The sequence below is a fragment of the Ornithorhynchus anatinus genome, chromosome X1 (genome assembly GCF_004115215.2).
Source record: "Ornithorhynchus anatinus isolate Pmale09 chromosome X1, mOrnAna1.pri.v4, whole genome shotgun sequence".
Classification (NCBI taxonomy): Eukaryota; Metazoa; Chordata; class Mammalia; order Monotremata; family Ornithorhynchidae; genus Ornithorhynchus; species Ornithorhynchus anatinus.
Genome location: NC_041749.1, coordinates 116,360,739 through 116,386,231, shown reverse-complemented (window position 1 = coordinate 116,386,231; position 25,493 = coordinate 116,360,739). Strand labels below are relative to the sequence as shown.

The window sequence follows — 25,493 nt, the reverse complement described above, 5'->3', positions numbered from 1 at the left end:
GGAGTGGATAAAGTGGTTTCTCTCCAGAACAGGACTTGCAGCAGGGAGAAAGGGTGTTTAGGCCCCATTTTACCGATGAGGAAACCGAAGCCCAGAAAAGTGAAGTGATTTGCTCAAGGTAACCCAGTGGGCAAATGGTGGAACCACGATTAGAAGCCAGGTCTCCTGCCTCCTTGTCATGTGCTCTTTCCCTTAGGCCATGATGCCTCTCTGGGTTGAATGAGGTGGAGGTAAGGAAGGGAGTTAGAGCACTGACCATTTGAGAGTGAGAGTTAATCTGGGCTGGGGAGAGCAGGAGGGTGAGATGCTGCTGGGAAAGCAGTGAGGCTAGGTCCCAACCCCCATGGGTACTGGGGGCTAGAGGCCCCCACCCCCACCCCCTTCCTCCCCCACCCTTTCAGCCTCCTTCCATGGTAGAGAGCAGTGAACAGCAGAGGGAAGGAGAACAGGAACCAAGAGAGAGAAAAATCACCTGCCTTTATTACAGGATTGAAAACACTGTGGGATAAATACATTTATTAACGCACAAAGAGCTTAGACCTGTTGCCACCTCAGCCTGCCCTTCCTCCCAGGGTGGCACACATGGCAGACAGGGGCAGGGCTGGGCTCACAGCGCTTGCTCCCGAGCCAGCTGGCCCCAACCCTGGGGGGCCTGTGAGGCTGGGCCCCAAGAGAACCTGGGAGGCGTGTGTTGAGGGGAGCTCGGGGGTGTGGGGTGGGGAAGAGAGGTGCTCACAGACACGGGGGGAAGGAAGGGTACAGGAAAGAGAGGAGGTAGGGCTGCACTGCCCCACTCTTGCCAGGAGGATACCACAGGCTGAAAGAGGATGGGGAGAAGCTGGCCCTGGCCTATGGCCAGGGCCATGAGAGCCGGCTGGCTGGGCCTCAGTATACCACCTCGTAGACGGTTGCTTTCTTGTCCCCTGACCCTGTCACGATGTACTTGTCATTGATGGAGATGTCACAGCTGAGCACGGAGGAGGACTCTTTGGACTGGAAAGGGAGGAGGAGGAGGATAGAGAGTGTGGCAACCCCCCGCCCCCAGAATCAAGATCCTCCCCACTTTCACTCCACACCCCAAACCCACCCTGCCCTTTTCCAACAGGAGCATTAGTTCCAGACTCTTCTGCCTGCTCCCTTGAATCTCTGCCCAGCAGGGAGAGACTAGCAATGATTCTCCCCTCCTCCCCCACCCCCCTAAATTAGAGATGGATAAAACAGGCCGAGAGAGGGGTAGGGTCTGGTCTGTGGTCACACAGCAGGGCAGCAGCAAGACCAGAAACAAAGCCAGGGCTTCTGATGCTAGCCAATCAACATGACTCGGGAGAGGAGGGGGATGGGGCTGCTCTGGGGCCTGAGATCTCTCTCACCCCCTCTCCTTGAGGGCAGTCACTGCCTCAGACCCCACTTGGAGCCACCTCCTGAGGCACGCCCCCATGCCGTACCTGGAAGATGCTGGCCCCGTAGGGTGTTCTCCAGGCGTTGAGGAGGTTGTCCTTGCCCGTGCTCACAAACCACTTGCCTGCGGGTCAGAGTGCGGGGCAGGGGCCAGGTCAGCGGAGTCAGCCCTCTGCCCACAAAGGGGCCCTGGGTGGCTCCTACAGGGGCCCAGGCACCCTTGCCCTGCACCGTGAAGGGGCGTTCACCATAAAGCCAGAGCAAGCGAGCTGAGCGCCTCTCTCCACCGGCTCCACTCCCCTCCTGCCAGCCTAGGATGGGGGAGGCAGGGGTTGGGGGGCGTGGGGGAGTCTACAGTGGCTAAAGCCACCAGCCAGGGTCGCCCACACACTGGGGTGAACTGAGGTGGCCAGTGGGCTCCCCACCAGCTTGGCCCACACAGGTGGGCTGCTCCCGCTTCTCCCCCCAGACTCTGCAGTGGCCCTGGCCTTCGGGGCAGAAGCGAGGACCAGGGCAGAAAGAGGGAAAAGGAACAAGGGAGAGGGGGGAGCGGAGAAGTCCAGGAGGCCCGGGACCTTCTCCCCGTCCCTGGTCCCGTCCCGCTCCTACCGCAGGAGGCGAACTTGAGGGAGAGGACACAGCTCTCGTGCAGGTGCAGCTGGTACTTGTCGGGCTTGTTGACGTGGAGCACCTCCACGTTGCTGCTCTCCATGCCCACCGCCAGCCACTCCCCGGTGGGGCAGTGACCAAGGGAGAAGATCTGAGGGTGGGGGTGAGGGGGAAAATCCAAGAGAGTAGTCAGTCCCCAGCAGCCAGGACCTCGCCAGAGACATCCCCCTCCCGCTCTGCTCCAGAACCACGGTCCCGGGCACCTGTGAGCTGAAGTCATGCTGCTGCAGCTGCCGCCCCTCTCGCAGGTCCCAGCAGCGAACAGTGTTGTCCAGACCACCTGTCCACAGCCAGGTCCCATACTCAGAGATGTCAATGCAGCTGGCACCATCGGTGTGGCCTTGGAACTGCCTGTGGCAGGAAGGGGTGGAAAGGGAAGAGGGAGCAAAAGATAAGTTTGGGCCGAGAGGCAGATGTCCACTCTCCCAGACAGTCCCCCACGTTCCAGGGGGCCACCCCCTCACCCAGCTGGAACCCGGCACCGAGGGCCATGTTGGCAGGCGGCTCACCGGACCAGCGTCTGATTCTGTAGGTCCCACACCACGATGTTGCCGTCGCTGCAGCAGGAGAAGCAGACCTTAGCGTCGGGGCTGATGGCCAGGGCGTAGCAGGCGGGGGCAGAGGAGGTCAGCTCGGCCTTGATGCGGGGGGTGGGGGCGGCCAGGTCCCAAATGGACAAGGTGCTGGCCTCACCTCCCACGATGAGACTCCGCCCATCCGGCAGCAGCTTGCAGGAGCGGATGTAGTTGTCCCGGTTCTGTGGGGGGGAGGGGGGGCAGGGACGGGGACAGGGGTCACTCCTGGGGCCCCACCGCAGCCCCGTCCCACACCACCCCACATCGGGGAAGATGCCCAGGCCTCGGCAGGCCCAGAGGCCACGCCAGAGGCACACGCCAGGGCCCAGGGCCAGCGAGGACCCATAGAGAGGGAGAGGGCTGGTCGGGGCTCCCAGGGATCACCGATCTGGGCCTGCCCTCCCCACACCCAGGGTCCCTCCAGCCCGCTCCTCTCACCAGGCAGTCCAGCTGGGCCACGGGTGTCTTGGTGCCAGGCTGCGCCACATCCCACACCTTGACGCAGCCTTTGCCCCCGGTGTAGACGTGCTGGGTGGAGTTGCTGATGGTGACGGCGCAGACCACCTCGCCGTGGCTCAGGGTGTGCAGCTGGCGGGCGTGCCGGGGGATGCCCGAGCCAATGAGGGCGTCCGACGGAAAAGGCACCGGCTGCACCTGCCCGTCACCTGACACGTGGAAGGAGTAGGCCCTGGGGGGATGAGGGGGCAGGAAAGGAGGGAGAAAACACATTATCAGACACCTGCACCTTTCTTCCCTACTACACTATCTTGATCCCCTCCACCTGCCTGATACTGGGCAGCCAGGTGGCCTGCCCTTGGGTATCTCAAGAACAAAGTGGGGTTGTGAGGAGGCTGGAGAGGGATCTCTGCTTGAGTTCCCAGAATGCAGCCTTCTCTGAGGCAAAGCAGATTCCTCCCGTTGGGCCCCCAGTTGGGGGGAAGACAGGGTGGGTCCCACAGGGTCCCCAGGGTCAGCCCAGGCTGGGAATGGGCAGGTGCCTGCTGGGGCACAGCCCATCTCAGCCCCTTCGGGGGCTCTGGTTACAGGCACAGGCCTGGAATGGGCCTTTCCAGCATATATCCTTATCACCTCCCCCCGCCCTTCGGGCTGGCACTTACGGCTTCCCACCGGGGATGCTGGGGAGCGAGGAGGAGACGCCCGATGCCCGGAGGTGGGGGTGAGACTCGAACGCCATCTGCCAATGGCGCAGAGAGCGGGTCAGAGGGGGAGCTGGGAGACTCGCACCCGACTCACCCCCAGCCCCGGGGCCAGACATCCTGCCCCCCTAGAGAACAGGTGTCTCTCCACACCTTTTCGCCCATCTCTCGGGCGGTACCCTTGCCGTTCAAGCTGGCGAGAGCTGTCCTGAGCCGGGGGAGCCCCACGTTAGCAGGGACCCCCACAGGGCAGGAAGGCCGGCCAGAAGGGAAGAGCCTCGAAGGCAGGGGCTATGCCTGTGTCTAACATGGGACTCCCAAGCCCTGAGGAGTCGGTTCCAGGGTTCCAAATAACTGATTGGCAAGCAGCATTCCGGCCTTCCCAGCCCCCAGGTAAGACCCTCCACCCCCAACACCTCCCTAAGAACATCAGCTCATGGGCATGGCCACTGCCAGGTGAGACTGATGATCCATCCCACCCAGGGTTCCACCTCCATGGCAGCAGGATGCCAGGAAGAACCATGTTCAGGTTGCCCTCCTCAATGCCCATCCTCCTGGTTAGGAACAGACCATCCAACACCTCTTTCTTTCTAGTAACCCATTATGAACTGCACTTGGATCTGTACCCTTTGAGGACTTGATAGTCACCACATCCTCAGCCCCACAGCATTTATGTACATATCTGTAATTTATATTAATGTCTGTCTTCCCCTCTAGACCATGAGGCCATTGAGGACAGGGGTCCTGTCTACCAATGCTATTGTATTATACTCTCCCAAGTGCTCAGTACAGTGCTCTGTGCACAGTAAGCACTCAAATACCACTGACTGATTGATTGCTCAATCATGAATTGGACAAATTTATATAATGGTTAACCAATCCCCTTTGGAAACTTCTAATATTTTTGCCCTGCCCAGTTTCCCATTGGCTTCCTACCCACTGGGGGTGAAGAAGTGTTTCCTTCTATTTGTTTGATACCAAAGACCCTCTGGCTCCAATGGGTTTCCCCTGTCCTGCTGCTGTGGCACTGGGGGAGCGGCAATTCCCCGTTGGCCCTGTACACCCCCTTCCATGACTTTGTCCCCTCCCAGCCTTCGTCTTTCCAGATTGAAGAGTCCAGACCCTTTCAGGGTCTCCACACACACAGAAGTTTCTCCACCTCCCCTGCCATCTTGGCAGGCCTTCCCTGCCCCTGCTCTGGCTCTGTTCTGTCCGGGCCATGAGGCTATGACCAGAACAGCTTGTGGTCTTCTAAGTGGGGACTGACAGCAGCTAACTCCAGGGCCCAGGCTGGCTGGCACTGGGGTGAGGAAAAACCCACAACCACCAGAGTCACCAACAGCCCCAGGAAATATACCCTTGTACCTGATCGGAACTAAATGTCATTCTCTGCCCCCCACACACCCAAATTCTCTCCCTCTCTTTCTCAAAGGGCCAGCAGGCAATTCCCCTAATGCTGGCTTTGGGTCAGGATGTGTTTGTGGAGAGAGGGTTTACAACATTGCAGTGGGGCTGGTTGAGAGAGCCCTGCCTTCTGGATTGGGATGGGAGGGAGAAGGAAGCAGGGATTGAAGGGAAAATGAAGCAAAAAGGAGTGGAACAGGGAATGACAGAGGGTGAAGGGAAGCTCAGACTCGCAGCAGTCACATCTAGGTATTTTTATGTCGTTTCTCAACAAATACCACAATTATAATAACAGCATTTGCTAAGTGCTTACTATGTGCCAAGTACTGGGGAGAGACAAAATAATCAGGTTGGACACAGGTCCTGTCCCACATGAGGCTCCTAGTCTAAAAGTAGGAGGGAGTAGGATTTAATCCTCATTTTACAGATGAGATATCTGAGGTACAGAGAAGTGATCTTATTTGTCCAAGGTCACACGGCAGGCAGGTGGCAGAACCAGGATTAGAACCCTAGTCCTCTTGCTCCTAAGCCTGCCTGTGCTTTCCACAAGGCCACCCTACTTCTTCGAAGGTATTTAACCCCCCATTTTACAGATTTTACAATTATTATTATCCTTAAACAGGGAGCTCCTTGAGGGCAGTCACTCTGCCTCATCCTCTCCCATGGACACCTAGTATCCTGTAGGTGTTTGTTGCAGACTTGTCGATGGGTTGACAGAGGGACCTTCCAGGGGCATCCCTCTGGGGACAGTAAATCCATGGCTCCCAACTTCACAGTTCTTCCCCCGACATCCATCCCCCCATCCTCCTCCATCCAGTGGGGAAACAGAGGCCTGGAAGAGGGTAGAATGCAGAGTCCCTGGCTCCACATCCAGAGTCAAGACTCCAGCTCCCTGCCTACCCACTGGTCTTCCCATGCCTTTCAGCCCATCTCCCTCCACATGGCCCTGCAGACCAAGGCTAACTTGACCTGAAACAAACGGGTCCCTGAACCCTCCTCCTCCATCCCCTCCCCCCCCCCCACCCACCCACTGCCCCTGAGGGCAGGGTGGGGGAGAGGCGGGTTAAACTGCCTGGCGCAGCCCAACTCACCATGGTGGAGCGGCCGTACACCATGGTGCCGCTGACCTGGGGGGAGAGGTGGAGGCTCATGTAGGAGCTGGGCACGGAGAGGTCTCCATTCAGGGAAGCGTGGGGCACCATGCCGAAGGAGGGTGTGTAGGCGCTGGACACCGTCAGCGGGCTCCGCAGGGCTGGAGTGGGAAGGGAGAGATGCCACATCTGTGAAGAGACACCCAAACCCACCCTGGACCCAAATCCCAGGGAGAGATGGGGAATCAGCCAATTCCCTAAGATGCACACAAATCCAAGGGAATACTGGCATGGAAAATCCCAAAGCACACAGATAATACAACACAAGGATGGTGGCTCAGGCGGGCCTTGGCCTACCCAGGGATCTAGACAAGCTTAAGTAAGCTCAGCCTGGCTGGGTTCAGATCCCATGTGGAGCCAGGAGGCCTCAGGGGACCTGTAGAAGTACTGCACAGATGCAATTTCCCCACATCTGTAGTTGATCTCAAGTCCCGGCAAAGCTCTGAGACCATGACACATCCATGAAAACACTGCACGTGTGGTCCTGCTCCACAGAAGAGAGGCCATGGGCCCCTTCAGTCTCACCCAAATCCAGGGCAGACTCAGTTATTGGGAGTTATTGGGGTCCAAGAGCTAGGCTTGAATTGGAAGGACCGTGATGGGAACAGGCAGAGTTGGAGTTCTGAAAAATCAAGTCAGGCAGGACTCTTTCCACTGGACACTGAGAGGGAGGTGCTCCAGGATCGGTTGGCTCAGGGAAGGAGGGAGGGAGGGGAGAATGGATAGATGGTGGGAGGAAGAGGAAGGGAGGAAGGGAGGAAGGGAGAAAGGGAGGGGGGAGGTGGTCCTAGGGCCTCCGAACCTGGAGAGACCCCCCTGTTGGCAAAGTAGACTGCAGCAGCCTGGGAAAAGATCAAAGGGCAGGCAGGCTTGCAGTTGTGGTTAATCCACCCACAGATAATTGAGACACTGACTAAATTCCTAAAGCAGCAGGGAGGACACACTTCTGTGGAGAGAATGGTTACCAATGCTTACTTCACTGGATGTGTCTCTTTGCCTGGCTCCTGGAAGGATGGTGGGTAGGAAGGGATTCACCTATAAACTGGTGCTTTTAGAGAGTCTAAAAGGACTCTCTCCCAGAGGGCTTTAAGGCTCTCCATCTAGTCACCCCACCTTCCCTATCTGTTCTCTTCTTCTGCCATTCCCCAACCTGCTCTCTTTCATTCCTTTCAAGCCAACCTTCTAACAGTACCTCGCTCTCACCTCTCCCATTTCCGTCCCTTTGCTCAGGCTGTTCCCCCCAGCCTGGAACTCCCCCCCTCCTCTAATCTGCCAGATCACCAGCTTGCCCTACATTTAAAGCTCTCCTAAATAACAAAATAATAATTGATGATAAAAAAGAAGAAGAAGAAGAAGAATGGTATTTGGTCAGCACTATGGGCCCAGCACTGTACTAAGCACTGGGGCAGATACAAGATAATCAGGTCAGACACAGCCCGAAAGCCCTCCTCTTCCAACAAGCCTTCCTCAATGAATTCTCAGCACCCCAAGCCATAGAAACCCAACCGTCACCTCTAGCACACAGGTACTTATATCCAGGCTCAACACTTATGCATGTATGTTTATTCAGTTGTGCACGCGACTATTTATTTTCATTACTCTTTTTGTAAATACTTCTATATCTGCCTCCCCCATTAGAGTGTAACCTCCTGGTGGGCAGGAACTGTGTTAGTTGTTTTGTACTTATCAGGTGCTTAATACAGAGCACTGTACCCAGGGGGCACTCAAAAATTGCTATTAGTGCTACTATTTCTACTAATATTATTATTGATATTCTACCTTAATATTACTACTTCCTCTACTATTATTGCTACTACCTGGGGTCCTGGAGAGGCCGAATAATTGAGAACATGGACAGAACAAAAACTTCATGCTGGGCAGTTTGGCAACTGAACAGTTCCCCTTTCACTCCAAGCCCCGAGCTCACCACGGGCCAGCTGGGTTTAAATTGCAGCAAATGTAAAGGGACCCGACATCCCCATTTAGAGGGGACAACCCCAAAATTGGGGGGTTTGTCCTGCCTCTCTGCTCTGGGGTCTTGGGGGGACAGCAGTGAAAGAGGAGACTAACCTGAGGGTGTGAAGACTTCATCCCTGGAGGGTTTAGGCATTGATACACCTCGAGGCAGGGGGCTGGACCGGGTGACCTCTCGAGGTCCCTTCCAGTTCTGGGATGCTGGTTCTTTTCAGATAACCCGACCAATCCCTCTCTCCAGCCTTCCATGTCAGCCTCTTCAGCGTGCCTCTCTGGCTATTTTTAAGGCCCACACTCTCTCTCTAACCTCTGGATCCCCCCTCTCTCTGTTCCTCTCTGCTTTTGATCCTGCCCTAAACTAAGAGTTCTGGGGCTTGCATCTTCCTGAAAGTAGCTGGGGCCTCACTGGGCATTTGGACCCAGGCGTCCAGCCTCCTCACCTTCATGTCTGAGGTTTGGGCACTCCCAAAGACCCTCCTCTCCCTCCGGGGACATCTGACCTGCTGCGGGGTCTCTGTCTTTCTCCACTGTGGCTTTGACCCTGTTTGCTCCAAAAGGGTCCAGTGTCAGGCCCGCTAGTTGAACAGCTCCTCTGGTCCGTGACAGAGAAGCAATTGAATTCACCCTGGTGGGGCCCTGCCCTTTCTACCAAGCATGCTGCAGGCTTTTGAGTCAAGCTGGTGATGACCTTTGCCCTTTGCTCTTCTGCAGCTGACCTCTCCTCTGCTCCTCTGTTCAGCTCTCCCTTCCCCCAGCCAAAAGCCAAAAGCCCTGAGCCTGCTAATGGCCCCACCTCTCACTTTTTTTTTTTTAAGGTATCTGTCAAGTGTTTATTATGTGCCAGGCACTGAACTAAGCGCTGGGGTAGATACAAACTAATCAGGTTGAACACAGTCCATGCCAACATGGAGCTCACAGTCTTAATCCCCATTTTACAGATGAGGTAACTGAGGCACAGAGAAGAGAAGTGACTTGTCCAGGGTCAAACAGCAGACAAGTGGCAGAGCGGGGATTAGAACCCAGGTCCTCTGACTCCCAGGCCCGTTCTCTTTTCACTGGCCACCTTGACCCCGCCCCTGCCCCATGGCCCCCAGGACCCAAATTGGCCTGACTCCTAACTCCAGGAATTGGTCCACGGCAGCTTCCTTTTCCCAAGCCCGGACTCTTCCCCTGAAGGTGGGAGGCTGTCAGGAGGACAGTCTTCCTTGATCTTCGATCTCTGATCCAAGCATGAAAGTACATCTCAGGAGTGGGGAGAATGTCCGTGTCCAGGGGAGCGAGGGCAGGAGCGGGCAGAAAGGGAGACTCACCAATAGTGTCTGTAGAGGGTGGCTTGGTGGCAAGCTGGCGGATGTGGGAGGCAGAGCTGGGACCCGGGGTGGAGGCGTCACGTGGTGGAGAAGAGCTGCTGCCCTTGGAGGCAGGAGTAGTGGACAAAATATCATTCTGGAGAGGAAAGACCACTCTGTTAGGTTGGTTTGGGGCAGGGGGGTGGGGGGAGCGGGTTGGAGGCTGGACCTCTGCTGCCGGACAGGGGAGGAGATCAGCCCCTTCCCAGACCCGGATTACCTCAAAGGAACCCCAGGGGATCTGATCCCTCAAGAACAGGTCACATCCAGGCCCCATCCTGCCCCACAGATCCCCCAGGGGTCAGCAGTAAAGACCTCAATGTCTGCCTGCCCCTAGGCTTCTAATCCCACAGCCCCAGCCCCTCTGGCCCTGCCCTGCTGCTGCTACTCCTTCAGGAGCCTGTTCTTCAGGCCTTTTTAAGATCCCTCCCTCTCCCCACCTCCTCCCTCTCCCCCAGGACTGGCCATGCCAGAGTGACAGGATAATCGATATGGTCCCGGCGGGGTAGCGCTCACGCTGATGTTTCAATCTGAGAATCTGATTCGGTCGGGCAGATCGATAGCCGGTCCCAGGCACGGGGGTCCCGGGTGGGTGAGGAAGCAGCCGTGCAGAAATACCTGCAGAGCCTGCGGGGGCGGGCGTTGCTGCTTGAGGCATCCATCTCCCATCTCCAGGAAATGGCTAGGGTGCTCCAGTCCCCACTTCCCAGGTTACAGTCCGGGCCAGATTGGGAGCATTTCCTGCCTGTGTCCCCGTTCCCCATCCAAAAGAGCACCAGCACCGCATCCCTCAGTCCAGGCACCTGTGGCCAGTGCCACTGTTGCCACATTCTCTGCCCAGCTTTTTGACCGCCCCCCCGCCCAACCACAAAACAAGTGTAGCCTGTTGGTTTGGGTGGTTCTGCAGTGTGGAACCATACGGCCGGTTAATTCGGCCTTCCCCTCCATATCCTTTTCCCCAACCCTTCTTTCCTCCCCACCCTCCCGGTCCCTTACCAGGCCAGGATCCCTGGATTTGGGGGGTGGTGTGCTGCGGCTAGAAGCCAAGGAGGCAGGGCTCTCTGGCAGCTCCCGGCGGGAGGCGGCTGGCTTCCCCCCTGGGGTAAGAGTGGGGCTGCTGGGCTCCGAGGGTGGGTCCTGGGTGCGGGAAGACATCACTGAGTGGAGAAGGAAGCAGAGCAGCTCCCGCGCCCTGAAGTGGCTCTGACAGGGCAACTTTCTCCCTCCTTCCCCCCCAAATGGGAGTCAATCTTCCTGACCCCTTGGGCATCTTCTCAAGGGCTACTGATTTTCCAGCCTATCAAAGACCGAAGGGGTGAGACTGGAGAGCCAGATTAGGGATTCACCACCGTTTGGAAAGGGGAATTGGGTCTGTTTAATCTGGAGAATGGGCCGAACAAGAGTGGGCGGGCTTGAAACGCAACGAGGGAGTTGGGTTAGATATAAGGAAGAACTTCTTCACCGTTCACCCTCACAGGGAATCAGACCCTGGATGATTTGACTGAAGAAGGGTGTGGAGTCTCCATTCTTGGAGACCTTTAGAGATAGCATAGTCAACTCGCCTCTGTTCAAGCACTCATCTATCTAAAGGCAGGGGACTGGATGAGATGATCTCTGAGTTCTCTTCAAGGTCACAGATTCTAATGTCGATGTAGTGCGTGTGTGTCTGTCTGGGGTGGGGGTGGGGGAGGTGGCCTCAGGCCCTCCCAGTAAATCAGGTAGGGCCAGAGAGTCGTAGGTTCAGCCTCTTATCACCCTAGCTCAGTCCCGAGAGGCATGGCATCCATGAGACTGGGTGGGGTCTCCTGTTCTAGAGAATCTCTGGTTTCTTCCCTTCCCTTCCTCATCTCCCATCCCAGACCCCCGGCAGGGAAGGGAAGGCTGCCCCGTCCCCTCCCCAGGTCAACGACCTCACTCACCTCATCCACCACCAGGTTATAATCACTCTTGTCCCCGTCACTGTCCTGCAAGGGTGGGGGGAGAGAATGGTCAAAGACCCCAGATGGAGACACCCCTCTCACCCGCAAGGCTGGTGCATGCAGCAGACAGCATCTGCTACCTGATGGTGGTCCTGATCTAAAGGCTGGTGGGCTCACTCTAGGGGGCTCTTCTTGCAAACAGAACTACTAGGTGGAAGTCGGCCAGTAAGGGAAAGGGTTGGGCTGATAAATAGTCGCAAGGTTCCCGGATAAGAGGAATGGAGAGGAGTGGGGAGAAGGGTCACCTTCCACTCTCCAACCACTCACGTAGAGTCCGAGGGCATCCTTCTCCTCCTGCTTCCTCTTCCCCCCGGCACCGCTCAGCCGCTCCTCCTCCGCCACCAGGCTCTCTGGGGGTGAAGTGGAGCTGCTCTGTGGGGGTGAATCCGAGGGAGGGCAAGGATTATGCCAGGGGGAGGGGAAACCGGAGAAGCTCCGACCCTCTCCCGTTCAACTTCCCCCAGCGGCCCCCGCTCCGGGCCTCAGTTTCTGACGGGGAAATGGGTGCAAGGGGGCCACCTGTCGGTGCATGGGAATATCTGCGTCGGGACCCAAACTGCGATCAACTGGGCCTCAAGGCGAAGTGGGCTGGGGTGGGGCGAAGGGGGCTAGTTGTCGCCGTCTCCAACCCAAATCCTCTCACTCCTCCCCGCTCCCCAACTGCTGCGGCAAACAAGCCCGCGTCCCAGCTCCCTCCCCCGCCCCACGCCCCCCCCCCCCCCCGGGGGATGAGCTGAGAGGCGGGGAGAAGTTCTGCCAGGCGGGCGCCGGACCATGCCAACCCCGCCCGCCCGCTGCAGGTGTGCCAGGCCGCCTTCCAATGCCCTATTTTTAAACTCGCCAGTAAGGAGCAGCATAAAAGTGGCAGCAAAGGGCACAGCCTGGCCGTTCCGTTCCCTGGGACGGCCAGTTCCGGGAGGGGGGAGGGCAGGCTCTTCCCTCCCTCCTCCCCCAGCCCCCTCTCCGGCCTCCAGCCCTCTACCCCAGAGATGTTTGTTTTCGCCTCCAATTAGAACAACAGAGGGGAGGAAGAAGGGGAGAGGAGGAGGGGAGGGGGAGCAGCCAGCCTCCCTCAGTCCGGGACTTGAAAGCAGTTCCGCCCTCTGGGAGATAATGAGGCGTGACAGGAATGAAAACTCCCGGCAGCCCTCACCACTGTGTGTGTACTCCCTGGGCTCCCTCCCGTTAACTCCTTCCGCGCCCCTCTCTTGGGCCCAGCCCGCTGTCGGCTGGGCTAGAAACTCGCTGGGGGGGGGGGGGGGGGGGGGCTTCGTCTCTCTGCCTCTCTCTCATATCCCCCCTACCAGGGGCATCCACCCTTCTCTACGTGCCTCGGTTCCCTCATCTGTAAAATGGGGGCCGAGACCGTGAGCCCCCTCTGGGACAGGGACTGCCCAACCCGATTTACTTATCTCCACCCCAGCGCTTAATACAGTGCCTGGCACACGGGAAGCGCTCAGCAGATACCACAATTATTATTATTATTACCCTGCAGGAGGGGCCGGGGGGCTCTGGGAAGGCAAGAGGAAAATCCAATGGGACTCCCTCAAGACTACAGCCGGATGACACCGGCCAGCCCACCAGGCCAGGGAGAGGAGGGTGACAGAGGGACCGGGCCTCCGGTGTTGGGGGACCCTTAGGGGCGGGGGGGGAGGTACAGAAAGCCTAGGGTCAGGCTAGGTGTTGGGTTCCACTGAGGGTGAAGCAACTTCGTTGACTGCCACAGGCAGCTATCTCTGGGGGGCCTCCGGTGTTGGGGGACCCTTAGGGGCGGGGGGAGGTACAGAAAGCCTAGGGTCAGGCTGGGTGTTGGGTTCCGCCGAGGGTGAAGCAACTTCGTTGACTGCCACAGGCAGCTATCTCTGGGGTAGGGGGTGGGTGTCCCATTCCCCCCATCCTATTCAACCTACTCAGAAGAGGGTGAGGTAGATCTAAGATGAGAGCAGAGCGAGTGGAGAATTGGGGGACTGTGGGGCTGGCCACTTGGGTGAGAAAAAGGGACAGAAGTATGGGGGTGCTTGCATTTAGGGAAAGGACTTTACCTTGGTACTAAAAGGCCAGTGCTACAGCATTAGCAGGATCTTTTTACTGACTTTGGGAAGAGTCAGAGGATCTCATTCACTTTAGCCTCACTTCCCCCTTACCTAGCTGCAAACCAGGTGGCTTCGCCTCCAGGGGTACCAAGCCCCGAGGGGACACTGTCTCAAGCAACTGGTACCCAGGGGTGGCTGGTGAGATGAGAATGGTGATGGTCACAGGTGGGGAAGGGGAGGGGGGATGGGGTGGAGGGAGAGGTGGGAGGTTTCTTCAATCCTTTCTAGAAAACCCACCTCCTCCAGGAGGTTCACTCATTCATTCATTCAGTCATATTTATTGAGCGCTTACTGTGTGCAGAGCACCGTACTAAGTGCTTGGAAAGTACAATTTGGCAATAGAGACAATCCCTACCCAACAAGGGGCTCACAGTCTAGAAGAAACGGTCTGTCTCTTCAGAAGAGTGGTATGTCCTGATTGCCCCAAGTGACCATAATCACTGCAGTCCCTCCCTCTTCAATGCTTACCTACACCCCTATAATTATGTTGCTGTGTTCCTATGAATCCCTTGCACTCTGGGCCTCTGTCACTTGCACTTAATGCCCAATTGTCCATCTGTATCTGTGCTTGGCTCGTCCTCTTGCATTAGGCTGTCACTTCCTCGAGGTCAGGGACTGTTTCTTCTCCCTCTGTCCCTCCCCTCAGGAGCCATTACAGACTCTGTGTGTGTGTGTGTGTGTGTGTGCGCGCGCGCGCACGTGCCTGTCCATCCTATCTCCCCCATTAGACAGTCATCCCCTTGAAGACTTCTCCCTCCTTCTTGGGGTCTTCTCCCTCTGATTCTTCCCTCACTGCCTGCAAAACAGCTGACACTCAGTTTGAACCACTGACTGATTTACAAATATCCACCAGTGTACTCTCCTGGGGCTAGTGTCCATTTATCCTGGGTGAATAAAGGAAAATAACTGATTGTATTTCTTTTTTGGCTGGAGTCCCTCCTGGGAGAAGCTGGGTTGATGAAGAAATATGGATGGACTAATAAATGTTTTTCTTCCTTGCAAGTCTGTGCTAGGGAAATTTCTGGGACCCAACAGGATCAGTGGGGAAAGTAAGGCAGAGCACAGCATACCCATGCCCTGGGGTGAGGCTCCCTGACTCTCCACTGTGGAGCCTTGGGGTCCCTGGAAGCAAGTAGTCAGAGATTGAAGGCATCAGCTACCTCTTTCTGCAGGTCGTCTTTTGGGCTCCCCCCTAGACGTTTGCTTTCCATTCCCCCCGACACACACACACACACCACACACACACACTCTTCCTCCTCCTTCTGAGCTTCTCATTATAAGGATCTCCCCTGCCTTCTATGTTCAACACTACTCATGGAGGGGACCTGGGCCAGGGAGAGTGAGTGGGTGAAAGGGGCAGAAAAGAGGAAAATCAAAGTCCCCTCAAGAACCAAAATAATGCTTTAACTCAACCCAAACAGCCACAGCCACCAACATGCAAATGGTTGCTAATATTATGCAAATGACACACAAATGTCCAGGTATGTACTCGGAACAATTTTGTCCACCTGAAGGTGGGAGGACTTGGGGCAGGCCAAGGGCCTTGGGCAGCACCAGCCCAGCCCCGGGCCTTAGGTACTTACCCGACTTGGTGCTCTTTCTGTCGCCCCCAAGAAGTATGTCCATCCCAAGGGAGAAGAGGAGATAGAACAGAAAACAGTGATTGAGGAGGTGTCCTATCTCAGAACTCCTACCTTCTACTCCCTTTCTCCCCCTCCAGCTTGCAGACCATCACCCATACTAGATGGGCATTTTCCAATTTCTCCTTGAGCCCGGCTCTTCTGTGTGGGTAATATTCTCTGCCTATGCCCCTCTTGCTTGCCCGTCTCTGGGTGCCCTGCCTTCCCCCATCAGACTGTCAGCTACTTGAGGGCAGGGACCAGGGCTTCTCCTTTCGTCTGTCTTCCCAGGTCCCCAGTCTAGAGCTCTGCCTGTGATGGGTGCTCAAGACAGACCTGGGGCAGGCCAACTGATCTGGGCTGATGTACCTGCCACCCATAGGAATCTGCCTTCCTCCCAACCCGGGCCTGATATCTTTCTCTGCCAGTGACTTCCAGGTGCAAATCAATTCCCAGCCCCCTTCCTCCACGATCTCTCCTTGTGAAAAGTGCCACTCAGAATCAATCCCGGACTCCCTCTCATTTCCCCACCCTGGGCCCCTCCTCCATGGGGCCCTTTCTCTCCCACCTCCTTCTCCTTGCCCACCCCCTCCAACCTCTGTCATCTCATGGGCTGCTCCTTTCCCAACGGGAACTTCTGAGTCCCCGGCTTGGTAAAAGAAAATGACTTGAACATAATTTAGGATACAGTAATGGTTTCACTGTTTAGAGAAGCAGCATGGCCCTCTAGACTGTAAACTTGTCGTGGGCAGGGAATGTGCCTGTTGTATTGTTCTCTCCCAAGCACTTAGAAGAGTGTTCTGCACACAGTAAGCGTTCAACAAATACGATTGACTGACTGACTAGTGGAAAGAGCATGAGCTTGGGAGTCGGAGGACATGGGTTCTAATACCAGCTCTGCCACATGTCTGCGGTGTGACCTTGGGCAAATCACTTACCTTCTCTGGGCCTCCGTTAACTCATCTGTAAAGCGGGGATTAAATCCTCCTCCCTCCTCCATAGACTGTGAGCCCCCGTGTGGGAGAGGGACTGATTCCAACCTGATTAACTTGTACCTACCCCAGTGCTTAGAACAGTGCTTGGCACATAGTAAGCACTTACTAAATAACATAATTATATATAATTATTCATTATTATTATGTCCCTAGGACTGATGAGTTGTGCAGCTGGCCTGGGGCAGGGGTATGTCCTCCCACCTGCCGGGTGGCCCCTCTGCCTGAGGCTACCACCTGGTACTGCCTGGCACCCCCTAGGGAGTCAAAGGATACCAGCTCTAAGGGGCACCCTCCCCCTGGGTCCAGGCAGACCAAGCCCCACTACTGCTCCTCACCTCGAGTGACCTCAGTCTCCTGGGCTCCCCTGTTCTCCTTGGCCACCAGCTGAGATTGCGCCATCAGGGCCCCTGACAGAGCCAAAAGCCCAGAGGCCCCACCCATCCCGGCCAGGCTGGGGGCCTGCATGCCCGAGGGGTGGGGAGTCAGAGGGATCGGAGGGGCATGGTGGGAGAGGTGTTGGAGCTGCTGCTGCTGAAAGAGAAAGAGCAGAGGCTTGGGGACACTTCCCAGGATTCCCCACCTCTTCTCCACCTCTCCTGCCTCGACAAAGACGGCGTTCGGTACCCCAAGCTCTGACCCCTGGGGCTTCGCCACCACTCCCAACCCATTTCCTGTGACCACCTCATCCAAGGACCCCTGGTCTCTTGCTTGGGAAGCTGGCGCTCTGGATGGAGAGGCCACAGTGCGCGCTTCCACAAGGTGCTCCCTTGGGAAAGGCCGGCATATCGTGGGGTAAAGTGGGCAAGGAGCAGGAGGGCTCTTGTGGCCTCTCTCCCCCGGTCTCCAGCTTGGGGCTCTCTTACAGGTCTGGCTTCATGTTGTTGCTGGCTGCCCCGCCTGTTCCCTGCTCCTCAGTGGGGAACTCTGGGACAGAGCCGTGCCTGGCAGAATCCCTGCTCTGCTGGGGGTCAAGGACTCACTGGGCATCATCACTCAAGGACTCCCCGGATCTCATTTTCCCAGGCACTAAGGGACATGCCCAGCCCGGCAGTCTGGGTGGGAGGCTGGGGGCTCAGCCTGCAACACCCAGGTTCCGAACCTCAGCTCTGAGGGGCGAATTGATGAAACTCCTTGCCTGCATTTATTTGAATGTCTGTCTCCCCCTGTAGACTGTCAGCTCCTTGTGGGCAGGGAATCGTGTCTACCGCCTCTGTGGTACTGGACTCTCCCAAGCGCTTAGTCCAGTGCTCTGCACACAATGAGCGCTTAGTAAATATCATTGATGGCACCACCCATCTCCACCCAACCATGGGCCCTGGGGGGTTAAGGAATCATCTGCCAGGTAGCAGCCGCCCTTGGCACAGAAATCTCCCTGCCTCCCCGCTCCCGTCAGTGCCCGCCACGTGCCTAGTGAATGACTCACCCCAATGATGCTGTTCAGCTCCCCCATCGTCACCTGCTTGGCCCGCTCCACAGCCTGCAGGACCTGCTGTTGGTGCTGCAAAGGCAGCAGGGTGGGGGCAAGGAAGAAAAGAGGAGAGAGACGGCACAACGCACATTGTCCTGGGCCCAGAGCATCTGGACTTACCTGGCAGTCTGCCCTGGGAGGCACCGGCCCCCTGAGCACTCCCCTCCCCTTGGGCAGTCCTGAGTCGAGCAGGCGAGGGGGCAGTGGAGGGGACTCTCTTCGCCACCCCCTCTCGCCTCCCTGAGTCAGCGCTGTATCAGACAGCTTCTCCTCCACCATCACCTCCTCCTTCCCCCTCCCAAGAAAAAAGAAGCTCGCCCAGGATGGCCACATTCTCACCTCTCTCCCACACCCCTCCCTGCCCGCTTTTCCTTTCCTCCATGCAGTCAACATGCCCGCTTACCTCTTGCGTCAGGAAGGGGATTATCTGGGCACAGATGGCACTCAGCCTTTTCACAATCTCTGCCTGTGAGGGAAGAGACAGAGCTCGTTCAGGCCGTAGGGAGGGAGAGCTCATGCTGGGGACAGCCCACCTCATACTGCCCCCTCTGAGGGGGAGCAGAGGAAAAGAAGGGCCCACGGCTTGGGCTGGAAACCGGACCTGGGTCCACACCAAGCCTGGAGACCTCACGCCCCCAGGCCTAGCTTTTTCCAAAGCACTCTGGCAGCCACGCCTCTGATCCACACAGCATCCCTCTGAGCTAGGGAGAGGCAGCTGTTCATTCTTATGCCTCTTTTCCAGCTGGGGAAGCTGAGGTATGGAGAGGTTATGGGACTGGCCCGTGGTCACCCAGCAAGCCAGTGATGGGTCTAGAACCCAGGATTCCTGATTCCCAGACCAGCACCTTTTCCGATAGACCCAACCCCACCAAAGATTTCTGGGATAAATCAGGAACCCCTGCCTCTCAGCCTTATCTCCACGGCACCACAATAACTATGAATGTGTCCCCAGAAACCGGAACTGGGAAGGGTTTGAGGTTCGCTATCTCAAACCTGACTGTCCGCCTGAAGAGTTTTAGGCAGATAAAGAGTTTAAGGGGGACAGAAGTGTTTCAATCAGAAGGAAAGGAGTGGGGAGGTGCAGCAGGTCCAACTGCCTCACTCACCGTTGTTCTACCAGATCTTGGGACAAGAACGAAAATGGCTGAAAGTCGAATCCAAGTCCTGACCCCAAGCGGGCCTACTCTAGGCTGGAAACTCGAGATGGCTACTCTGACTCGCAGGTTCACTGCTGTTCCCCTTCTCTGTCCTGGATTCAGACCGGCCAATCTGAAGAGCCAACTCCTGAGCCGGGACTAGCTCAGCCTCCAGGTGCAGAAGCCCCCTGTGGACTTCGCTCTGTGCCTGCTTTTTCCAAGCAGGCTGTGCTCCCAGAGCCTGCAAGATTCCAAATTCTTCTTTTCTGGCCCACACCCTTTCATAGCGTTGCCTCTGGGAAGAATCATTCTAAGACCATTTAGAAACCCAAATCTGACACTAAATTGAGGAAGACTTTCTACACGGCCTAAGTTATGAGAGAAAAAACTTACTGCTAACGGTCACATCCTCCACCCACTATCTGGCCACGGTGCCACTGCTCTCTCAGAGGCGATGATTCTGTTTTATGAAAGGGCTTTGAGATCCTTGGATGTAAGTCCACAGCGTACACTGGGGGGGAATGCCACCGGCTCCAGGCCATGTGTACTGGAAGGGACTTTGAGCCCTCTTTCCCTAGGCTTTTTCTATAGCATTTCACCAAAAGAGCTGGGATGGCTTGGCAGGCCATGCAATCTGCCAGCATTTTTTCCCCACAATGCATCGCTCTCCTGACCCCCGAGGGAGTCTGGCCTCCTGAGAGGGAAGATTTTTATTCAAGCTACTTCCTGGTCCATACTTCTAGCTCCAAATGAAGGGAAAAGATCCTTGCCCAGCCCCCCACCACCTGGACTGGCTGAACCTGACCTGGCCGCTTAACCCCCCTGGGGAACAGAAACCACACTATCGCCACCTGGGCCTCGGAAGTAAGGTATTGGGCTGAGCGGAGATGTGGCCGTGAAGGATTGGGAAGCGTTTCGAGTATTTTCATTTCTGAGATGAAAGCCCAAACATTCCCATTACTCTGCCCCTGAGAGTCACCCAATCTCCCCTTGCCCTGGAACAGGGGGTTCTGGGCCATGGCTCTTCATCTTCCCAGCTTCAGCAGGACCAATGAGGAAGCTGAGAAGCCCTCTCTGCCTCTCTCTCTCCCTGTGCTCACAAAAGGAGCAAATTTGGAGGGCCGCGCCAGCTGGAGAAATATGGCTGTCGATTTGCCACTTTGTCAGGCACCATTCCAAACTAATTTCCCTGGCAGCCTGCCCTGTGATGACTAGATTGATAAATCTGAAGAGCGAAAGCAAATTACCGCTGGAACAAAGAGCCTGGGATGGCGCAAACACGCCAACCTCTCTGGAAAGGAGGAGAGAAGGGGAAAGAAGGGGAAAAGAAAAGAAGAAAAGGTCCATCGCAGCTCAGGCTCTGGTGGCCTTCCTGGTGACTGATCAGGAGAAGGGTAGGTGGTGGGGGATGTATCAAACTTTCTAGCTCTTCACCAAGGTTTGTTGTTGGTCTGGAAGTCATCTTGCAAGTGGTCGGTGTCCAGATTTGGGCAGAGGGTGAGGGGAATGAGAGTGGACTCTCTCTCTCTCAGTGTGAGGAACTCCACAAGGTTCAGAGGGGTCCCGGAGCTGGCAGGTGTATGTGTGTATGTGTGTGTTGGGGGGTGGGAGGGGGTTACCCTTAGTATCAGGCTGACTCCCCAAATTTTCTGGCTGATCAGGGGAGTGGATCCAAGTCTCTGTGTGTATGTGTCTTTGTAGAAGGGTTGGGAGGGGAAGGAGGGGGGTCATTTCCCTCTCCAATAACAGCTGTGGACTGGGCCACTGCCCGAGCTCAACACTCCTCCTCTGGAGGGAAGGGGGCTTTAGGCCATCTAAGAGCTGCAGATTCAGGGCCAGGTGAAAGGAGGCATATAGACCTGTGAGTCCAAGGGGCACCAGACAGTGGTTGACCTACAGCTTCCTCCCTCCCTCCCTCCCTCCAGCCTTGGAATCACTGTCCTGTTGGGTTCCCAGGGACTGGCTAAGTCAGAACTTTGAGGCTCCTTCCAATCTCACACTGACATTGCCTCCCCTCTCCAACCCCTTTCTCCCAGCCCCCTGCCTCCCTCTCCACCCCTTTTCTCTGCCCTTAGGAATTTGCTTCCTGGGAGAGGGGGGTACATCTAACTTGGCAGAGGGCACAGTAGAGGGCCTGTCCTCTGCTTTGTCTCAGACAGAGAGCCAAAGAGACTCAAAAACTATTATCTGGTGGAGACAGCCTAAAGGAGTATGAATTGGGCCTCACCTCAGTATTAGTTCTGGGCCTCAAGCAATGAATCAATCAGTGGTATTTATTGAGCACTTACTTTGCTCAGGAGAAAATTCTTGGGAAAACATACTGGACAAAGGAGTTGGTAGACACAATCGCTGCCCCTAAGAAGCTTACAGCTTAGAGACCAAGAGCCTCTCCCTCTCTCTTTCTGCACCTTTCTGTCTCTCATTCTCTGTTTTTCTCCCCTGTCGTTTCCTCTCTCAGCCTCCAAATCATCCTGCAGCCCCAAAAGCAGAAGGGGCTGAAGGGAAGGAAACAGAAAAAGATCTCTCCTTTCCCTCTGCCCCCAGCTCCTCCCCATCCATTTCAACCCACCTAAACACTGCCAGACTGGACAAGGAAGCAGGGGCCCCCAAGCTATCTGGCAGCTTCTCCTCTCCCCACTCACCTGTTTGTGCATCTCGATGTTCAGACCATAGGACATCTCGTAGTACTGAAAGACACACGTAGCACGTGCAAATGCGTGCATGCACGCACACACACACACACACACACACACAGTGTGGTTATGCCAGGCCCCTGCTGCCCCGCTACCAGCCGCCTCTCCGTCAAATAAAATAATTAACAACTTAATGGTGCGCAGAGCTCATTAGCTAGGCAGACAAGTCCCCACGTTCAGCCCTTTATTTATGTGTTTATTCCTTCATTAATTGCCTTGGGGAGTTCAAAAGCATGCATTCCCGGGGCTGAGGGCTTGCCACAGTGGGCTTGAGGGTGGATTTAGGGTTTCCTGGCTTCCAGGAAGGTCAATTTTCTCTCGCCTCCCCACTAAGACCTGGGCTAGAGAGAGAGAGACAGCAGAAAAAGAGAGAGATTTCCTCTCTCTGGGGAAGAGAGGAAACTGGTGGGTGGGGGTGGGAGGGGATAGAGGAGACAGTGAGAAGGTAGGAAGGGGACCAAGAGAGGGAGGAAGTGGAGGGCAGAGTGGAGCCAGAAGGAAGAGCTAGGGAAAGGGCAGGGATGGGGGAGCCAGGGGACCCCACCCCACCCTCAGTTTGTTAATTCTTTGGTCTCTCTCTGAGACTGCCATACCCCAGGTCTGTCAAAAGACCTTGTAACTCAAGGCTTAGCTAACACACTACTTGATGGGAAGGGAAGCCTGGAGCTCCAGAAACACCACCTGTTCTAGGTTCTCTTTGAACTTTGCTAGTGGGGGCAGGGAGGGAAGAGTCCCTGTCTCTTAGGTTCCCCCTACCCCAGCCCTCCAGCTAAAGAGGGAGCCAACAGGGTGGGCTATTAAAAAAGGAAACCATCAGAAAGCAATTAAGCCCAAAGCTCAGAGAAATTCCATGGGGGCTAATGGGGCTAGTCTCCCTACCTTGGATCCTGGGCTGCCCTAGGTGAGCAGGTTAGGGGTACCATCTCTAAGGGCTTTTTTTTTTTTTTGGATCAGGCAGTAGGGGAATCTAATGGGGGCAGGAGTTTGGCAAGTCTCAACCAAAAGCCTATGAACAGTTAACCCTTTGCTGCCTGACCAGATAGTGAGGGACTTGGGGGCAGGGTTGGGTTGGGGGGAAACCATTTTGCTGGAGGCAGACCTCCACCTCACCATGACATAATGACGCTGCATCTCTGTCTTCTCACTGGCCAGCTTTTCACATTCCAGTTTGAGGCTGGGGAAGATGTTCATACTCAGATCCCACACTCGCCCCCCAGTGCCTGGAGACTTCTCACCCCAGACACTACCACTGGTTCTCTCCTCACCCCAGTGAACCTGCCAGGGAACTCAGCCCCCATATCAAACACATTCCTGGTGGGCTTTTATGATTTCCATCTGTTCAGCATCCTGACTCTAGCTCCTGGGGACTAAGTTACTGCATCCCCTCCCAGCCCACCCCCTCCCTCCACTCCGAATCTCTTACCATCATAAAGGCTTATTTCCCTGCCTCCCTCCCCACAAATCCAGCCCCCCCCCCCCGCAGGAATTCCCTTCCTCACCTGACCTCTCCTTCACAGAAGCTCCTGGTCCCACCTCCCCCATCTCCCTCTACCTTGGATCCAATCCCCTTCCTATCCCCCAATCTTATTGACTTTCAGTACCCCAGCCTACTTCCCCACCCCATGCACCACCCCCGGACCCCGCCGCAAAAAAACCCCTAAAAGACCTGTGATAAAGTCTTCTCTCAGAGATCTCCTCTTGTCCCTCAACCTGAGTTCTCAGAGGTCTCCCCTATTTTCTCATCTTACCCCAACTGCCCTGCTCCCCAAGTCCCAGGTTCCCCTTCCACCTCCCCAGGTTCCACCTCTTCCTCAGATCCTTACCCTCCCCTCTTCCGACCAACCCCTGGACTCCCATCTACTTGTTTCGATGTCTGTCTCCCCCCTTTTAGACTGTAAGCCTGTTGTGGGCGGGGATTGTCTCTATTGTTGAATTGTACTCTCCAAGCGCTTAGTATAATGCTCTGCACACAGTAAGCGCTCAGTAAATACGATTGAATGAATGAATGAATTCCCTCCTCTCTCCCCCTCCCCTTCCTCCTCGCCCTCTCCCTCCCTCGCTTCCCTGCCTTCTCGCCCCTCCGCCTTCCTCCGCCCCCCACCCCTCCCCGCCTCACCTGTGGTACTGCGCCTGCAAAAACTGAAATTCCTCTTTGATCCGGTCACAGATCTCTAGGATCGAGAACTTGAAGGGCTGTCCGGACTGAAGCGGGGTCTAGGGGTGGGAGAGGAAAGGGAAAGGGGAGAGATCAGACCTGAGCCCTCCTGCCCCCCTCCCCCCGAGCCTGGGTCCCTCTCCCGCCCCTGAGACCTTTCCCCCGCACCACCCACCTCGCCCGCTGACCCCGGGGACGAGGATACTCACCGGGTGCCTTCCCTGGGGGTACATCCTGGAGAGCGGCCCCTGCTCCTCCCTGCGCCCCTAGCCCCCAGCCCCAGCTGCCACTCGGTAAAATGTTTCAACAAGAAAAATAGGAAGGGAGGGAGTTGGGTTGGTGGTGGCGATGTCTGAAATTGTTAAAAATGAGAAGAAAAAAGGGGGCAGAGGCGGTGCCCCGGGACCCGGGCGTCCACGGTTCCCCGCGGCGAAAGAGGGCGCGCGGCTCCGGGCAGGGGGGCGCTCCGGGGGCTTCAGCGCCGGCGGAGCCACCCCCCCGTGCGACTCGGGGAGATCATCTGTCTTCCAGGGAGAGGAGGAGGGGAGAGAGAGCGAGAGAGAGAGAGCGAGCGAGCGAGCGAGCGAGAGAAGGAAAAAAAAAAAAGCAAATGCAAGAAAAAAAAAAATGAAAAAAAAAAAAAAAGCGGCAGGCAGAGAAGGTCAGGAGCAAAAGTGGCCAGATTTCAACGGCGGTCCCCGCTCGGGAAGCCGCCTCCCGGCTCGGCGAAGGGCGCCGCTGGCACCGCGTCCTTAAGGTGGCTCCCGGCCGGCTTCCTCTTCCAGGCTTGCCGCAGGGGGCAGCCCCCTCCCCATCTCCTCCCCTCACCCCCACAACCTCCGTGGCTGAGGCAGCCGCAACAGAGAAAGGGAGCCCTTGTTAACTTCCCAACGGCCTTCCTGGCCGGAGGAGGGAGGAGTTCATTCATTCAGTAGTGTTCACTGAGCGCTTACTATGTGCAGAGCACTGTACTGAGCGCTTGGAATGGACAATTCGGCAACAGAGAGAGACAAGCCCTGCCCATTGGCGGCGAGAAGCAGCGTGGCTCAGTGGAAAGAGCACGGGCTTTGGAGTCAGGGCTCATGAGTTCGAATCCCAGCTCTGCCACTTGTCAGTTGTGTGACCGTGGGCAAGTCACTTCACTTCTCTGTGCCTCAGTTCCCTCATCTGTAAAATGGGGATTAAGACTGTGAGCCCCACGTGGGACAACCTGATTCCCCTGTGTCTACCCCAGCGCTTAGAACAGTGCTCTGCACATAGTAAGCGCTTAACAAATACCAACATTATTATTAATCGGGGAGCTTGGAACCTTCAAGCCTACGGGCCTGGGACCCCCCCCCCCCCCTTGATCCCTGTCTGTCTGTCCGTCTGTCCGTCTCCCCCGATTAGACTGTAAGCCCGTCAGAGGGCAGGGACTGTCTCTATCTGTTACCGATCTGTACATTCCAAGCGCTTAGTACAGTGCTCTGCACATAGTAAGCGCTCAATAAATACTATTGAATGAATGAATCCCTCTTGGGGGCAGCGTGGCTCAGTGGAAAGAGCCTGGGCTTCGGAGTCAGAGATCATGGGTTCGACTCCCGGCTCTGCCACTCATCAGCTGTGTGACCGTGGGCAAGTCACTTAACTTCTCTGTGCCTCAGTTACCTCATCTGTAAAATGGGGATTAACTGTGAGC

At 56.2% G+C, this 25,493-nt stretch overlaps 1 protein-coding gene across 2 annotated transcripts; it reads right to left on the bottom strand.

Annotated features, from left to right (window-relative positions):
• Positions 1-458: 458 nt before the first annotated feature.
• TLE2 (TLE family member 2, transcriptional corepressor) lies at positions 459-24,370 on the bottom strand. Of its 2 annotated transcripts, none has more exons than XM_029051736.1 (20): positions 24,025-24,048; positions 23,777-23,874; positions 22,771-22,834; positions 21,610-21,654; positions 18,235-18,297; positions 17,787-17,861; positions 16,699-16,894; positions 15,333-15,349; positions 11,924-12,028; positions 11,597-11,641; positions 10,674-10,814; positions 9,639-9,774; positions 6,295-6,455; positions 3,761-3,837; positions 3,081-3,330; positions 2,577-2,824; positions 2,271-2,418; positions 2,008-2,158; positions 1,446-1,522; positions 459-993 (listed from the first exon to the last, which is right to left on the bottom strand). In XM_029051736.1, exons 1-20 carry the CDS (start codon positions 24,046-24,048, stop codon positions 886-888), a joined length of 2,229 nt encoding a protein of 742 aa, XP_028907569.1. In that variant the 3' UTR covers positions 459-885. The 2 variants fall into 2 exon arrangements, with proteins under 2 accessions (XP_028907569.1, XP_028907570.1); XM_029051737.2 differs by having other exon boundaries at positions 886-993; positions 16,699-16,891; positions 24,025-24,370.
• Between the last annotated feature and the right edge of the window lie 1,123 nt (positions 24,371-25,493).